The sequence below is a fragment of the Lactuca saligna genome, chromosome 8, assembly GCF_052625555.1.
Source record: "Lactuca saligna cultivar CGN05327 chromosome 8, ASM5262555v1, whole genome shotgun sequence".
Taxonomy (NCBI): domain Eukaryota; kingdom Viridiplantae; phylum Streptophyta; class Magnoliopsida; order Asterales; family Asteraceae; genus Lactuca; species Lactuca saligna.
In genome coordinates this window covers 121,194,317-121,198,623 of record NC_136424.1, presented here as the reverse complement: position 1 = coordinate 121,198,623, position 4,307 = coordinate 121,194,317, and the positions used below count along the sequence as shown (strand labels likewise).

The 4,307-nt window shown below is 34.7% G+C and overlaps 1 protein-coding gene across 1 annotated transcript; it reads left to right on the top strand.

Moving 5' to 3' along the window:
- The first annotated feature begins 940 nt into the window (after positions 1–940).
- On the top strand, positions 941–3,808 carry LOC145012318 (indole-3-pyruvate monooxygenase YUCCA2-like). The gene is made up of 4 exons (XM_078971111.1): positions 941–1,945; positions 2,767–3,015; positions 3,149–3,271; positions 3,363–3,808. The coding sequence occupies exons 1-4, from the start codon at positions 1,262–1,264 to the stop codon at positions 3,558–3,560; spliced, it is 1,254 nt and encodes a 417-aa protein (XP_078827237.1). The 5' UTR covers positions 941–1,261; the 3' UTR covers positions 3,561–3,808.
- Positions 3,809–4,307: the final 499 nt, after the last annotated feature.

Genomic DNA, 4,307 nt, shown 5'->3' with positions numbered 1-4,307 from the left:
GGGTTGAAAAATAATTTGCTAATGATTTTGTAACTTACATGCTAGAAAATGAACCATGAACCTACTAAGAGACGGTTGATACTTTAGAAACGAACATACCTTAATGGAAGAAAGCTTTCAAGAGTGAGGCATACTCCATCTTGCACAACCATACATGGGAATTCGTCGACTTAGAAAATGTTTTATATGGGCGTTGTGACTCTAAATTGGAAAATACAGATCATTTATTTTTTGAACAGTTCTTTCATTGAAGCTATTTGGTCGAGTTTCGGAAGATTATAGAACCTTTATTTCTCCTTAGTAAATAGTCACAGGGAGATCAACATAAGGCGGAATGACCTGAAATGTTTTTGTTGGAGTGAAAAAAGTTGTTGGATGTCATTAGTTAGCGGTATGAAAGGTTGCAAGGAGGTGTTGTTTAATACCATTAGATTAACTGCTTTTTTGTGGGTTAATTCTTGATGTAGAGGCTTTGATTTAGGATTGTTAACTTGGCTTGTAAATCCTAGTAATTCTCTAAACCCCTGTAATTTTTCGTTTTTGCAAGCCACCAACTTATATGTAATAAATGTCGTTTCCTAAAAATGATGAATATATTGGTCATTTACTTATATTTAGCATTTTATTTCTAATTAAGTTGGACCGAATAATCAAGCATACAAGAAAATAAATCCACAAAAACTACACAAGCCAAATTTTCAAAATTTGGACTCATAGTGGTAATTTCACTATACCATATGGACCATTTATGTTATTTACTCTAATAATAATTTCCATATCTTGTTATTCTAATTTGAAGTAACATGAATCTTGTACTTCAAAAAAAAAAAATTCTACAAAATGTCATAACAACCAATAAAAATAAAAATAAAGTATATACGAAAAAGTGAGTCTATATATAACGCACATGTAGAGATACACACCTACGACTTCACCTCCATCATCTTTCATAAACCAAAACTCCCCTCTATCGGCAAACTTCTCCAGGTGTTTAATTTTTTGATTAGAAACTCAAATATTTGAAACAGATAAATTTTCTTGATTAATTTCCTACCTCGTATTTATCCATATCTCCCTCCTGAAATCTCTCCCAAATCATTCTGATTGATATTGATATCCATAATAAAATCATGTTCCTTTCTTCATCTCAGTCATCATCCTAATCCAAAATAACAAGATCTTTGGATTAAATTCAAGGTTAACAAATCAAACTGATCAAAGGTTTGTGCATTCTTCAAGAATCAAGATTCTTCTCTGGTTGATGGAAGAAGTTGAATTCAAGAAAGTTCATGATCCGTATCTTCAACCCAAGATGATCACTTCAACAAACTCAGACTCCCTACCTCGCCGTGTTTGGGTGCCAGGGCCGGTCATTGTCGGAGCTGGTCCTTCAGGCCTTGCCGCCGCCGCTTGTCTCAAGAACCACGGCGTCCCAGCCATGATTCTTGAACAGGCAAACTGTATAGCTTCTTTATGGCAATTCAAAACCTATGATCGACTTCGCCTTCATCTTCCAAAACAATTCTGTCAGCTTCCGCTTATGTCCTTTCCTGTAGATTTTCCAACCTACCCTACAAAAGAACAGTTTTTATCGTACCTTGAATCCTACGCGAAAAACTTCGAATTGAAGCCAGTTTTCAATGCAACAGTTTTAAGTGCAGAATATGACGATGGGTGTCGGTTCTGGAGGGTAAAAACGAAGGGTACTGAGTACGTTTGTCAATGGCTAATTGTTGCGACTGGTGAGAATGCTGTCGAAGTTGTGCCTCGATTTGAGGGGATGGATGAGTTCAATGGACCAATAGTACACACCAGTTCTTACAAAAGCGGCGAGGGTTTTCAAAATAAACGAGTTCTGGTTGTAGGGTGTGGGAATTCTGGCATGGAAGTTTGTTTGGATCTCTGCAATTCTAACGCTTTTCCTTCCCTTATCGTTAGGGATTCAGTATGTTCTCTCTCTCTCTCTCTCTCTCTCTCTCTCTCTCTCTCTCTCTCTCTCTCTCTCTCTCTCTCTCATAAATTGCTGCGATCTTGATTTATAAAAATGAAAACTTTTATTGATATATTAACAATTTTCGCATCCAAGATTGTAAAACGATGCAAGAATCCTTTAATTTTTTTTCATCGGAGGATTGTGTTACTATTTCAATAACAGTTTAATAGAGTAATTGATTAACTAAAAATCCAAGTAACAAAAAGATTGAGGGTTTTTAAACCGTTTTTTCTTTATTTATTTTCGCAAAACTGGGATGGACCGATGGGTAGTCACTTTTTCGTGCTAAACTCAAAGAATGATAATGTCAAATCACGAGGAAAATGGTCCTGTTTCATTGAGCTTTAGCTTTGCTGTGTAGTTTTAGAGTGATTGATGTACTTCTAGAATCTTCAATGCTTATATTCAATATAAAATAAATACTTTAACAAAAGAAGGTCAAGTGCATCAGATCTTTTCCAGTTTCATTTCCAAAGATGTTTCTAAAATTGCTTTTGTTGGAAAGTGTAGAACAACTCTTTTCACAGTAAGAATTACTTATACCGGAAAGTCAAATAGTACAACAACCCAAAGAGTCAATAGATTAAGCCTGTTAGGGTTAGAATTTTCTTGAAATTCGTATGCATGCGCATCGTTGCGTCTCTTTGATAAGGGTAATCTTTCTTTTCCTGAAAACTCAAAAAAAAGATTCCAAAGGGCATTGAAACCCACTTCTACTTCACTTGCTTTTTAAAACCCTAGTTTTTGATTTGCTTTTGGGGTAACTTTTTCAGTTGCATGTGTTGCCACAAGAGATGTTTGGGATATCAACTTTTGGACTATCCATGTGGCTCCTCAAGTGGTTCCCTGTGCGAATAGTTGATCAGCTCTTGCTTTTCGTATCACGCTGTATGCTTGGTGACACGAGTCTTCTTGGCCTCAATAGACCAAAACTTGGTCCACTCGAGCTAAAGGGCATTTCTGGAAAAACACCCGTTTTGGATGTAGGCACGCTCGCAAAGATCAGAAGTGGCGATATCAAGGTACTACCTTTCTACATTAATCAGTGTGCATGTATCCTAAGTGTTGACAAATTAAAGCAAACGTCATCGATTACAATTGAATGCTTTGATAAACATCGATCTCAAAGATGCTTCGGATATGTATCTTGTCTAGGTTTACCCAGCAATAAAGAGACTAGAAAGTAACATTGTGGAGTTTGTAGATGGCAGAAAGGAGAAATTTGATGCCATAATTCTAGCCACGGGTTATAGAAGTAATGTTCCCACTTGGTTGAAGGTATACTACAAATTCTAATAAGTTGATTTAAAATTGATACGGAAACATTCAGTTGCAATACGACATATATATGATATTATTTTGTTTGTAGGACACGAATCTATTCTCAAAAAAAGATGGATTTCCTAAGAAAAAGTATCCAGAAGGATGGAAAGGAGAAAGAGGGTTATATGCAGTTGGATTTACAAAACGAGGTTTGTTTGGTGCGTCCATGGATGCTTCTAGGGTTGCGAAAGATATTTCACGTCAATACTCAGATGGAAAATGTGTGTGTCTACAACGGACATAGAACTAGTATAGATTTATATATAGAGATTAATTTTTTTTTTCGTGAGTGTTCTTAGTTTCTTTAGGGAACGTGTTTTATGTTTGCTAAATGTACATAAACATTATAAGTTTGTACATAGTTTTTGTTGTCCATAGCTAGTAACTAGGGTAGATTTTGAGGTATATAAATCTGAATGTTTATTTCCTTTATGCTTTGAAATAGGGGATTTTAACCATCTAATAATTTTGCGTTGTATTTTTCATATCCCATAGTTCTTTGGGTTAATAGGAATAAAATTTTGTAGTAGTACATTCTTGAATAGTTGTCATTTTTGGTTGAAATTTGTCGATCTTTTGAACCATAATCATACCCATATATATATGCATCTATCGGCCTCTTATGACTTTTAAGGTACTTGGATTTTGAAATAAGAGCACAATCTATTATCATCTGTTTGACCTACTTTTGTTGATTGATTCGTCAATATCCAACAAAATAATTGATTAAAGATACGAAATTTGTCATTTGTAATGGGGACCAATATGTCTTTGTCGATTTCTTGTAAAAGGACTTGATTACAAAAAAATGCTGTGAAATTCATATAATGTTAGTAAATAGTTCAATCTTGATTTTATTAGTTCTTTTAACAAGATTCATAGGTGGCTATATCAGTATATCTAACTAAATACATATATGCTTATATACCCTATCTTGTACATACAAGATGTCAAGGAGAAAAATTAACTCATGGGCATATATATTAATCGA

What these genes read in the sequence shown, in the direction of transcription:
- LOC145012318 (XM_078971111.1), top strand. Translation starts at nt 1,262, where the DNA reads ATGGAAGAAGTTGAATTCAAGAAAGTTCATGATCCGTATCTTCAACCC. An exon ending in CCCTTATCGTTAGGGATTCA is followed by an intron (nt 1,946 to 2,766) that starts GTATGTTCTCTC and finishes TAACTTTTTCAG; the next exon opens with TTGCATGTGTTGCCACAAGA. An exon ending in ATGTTCCCACTTGGTTGAAG is followed by an intron (nt 3,272 to 3,362) that starts GTATACTACAAA and finishes TTTTGTTTGTAG; the next exon opens with GACACGAATCTATTCTCAAA.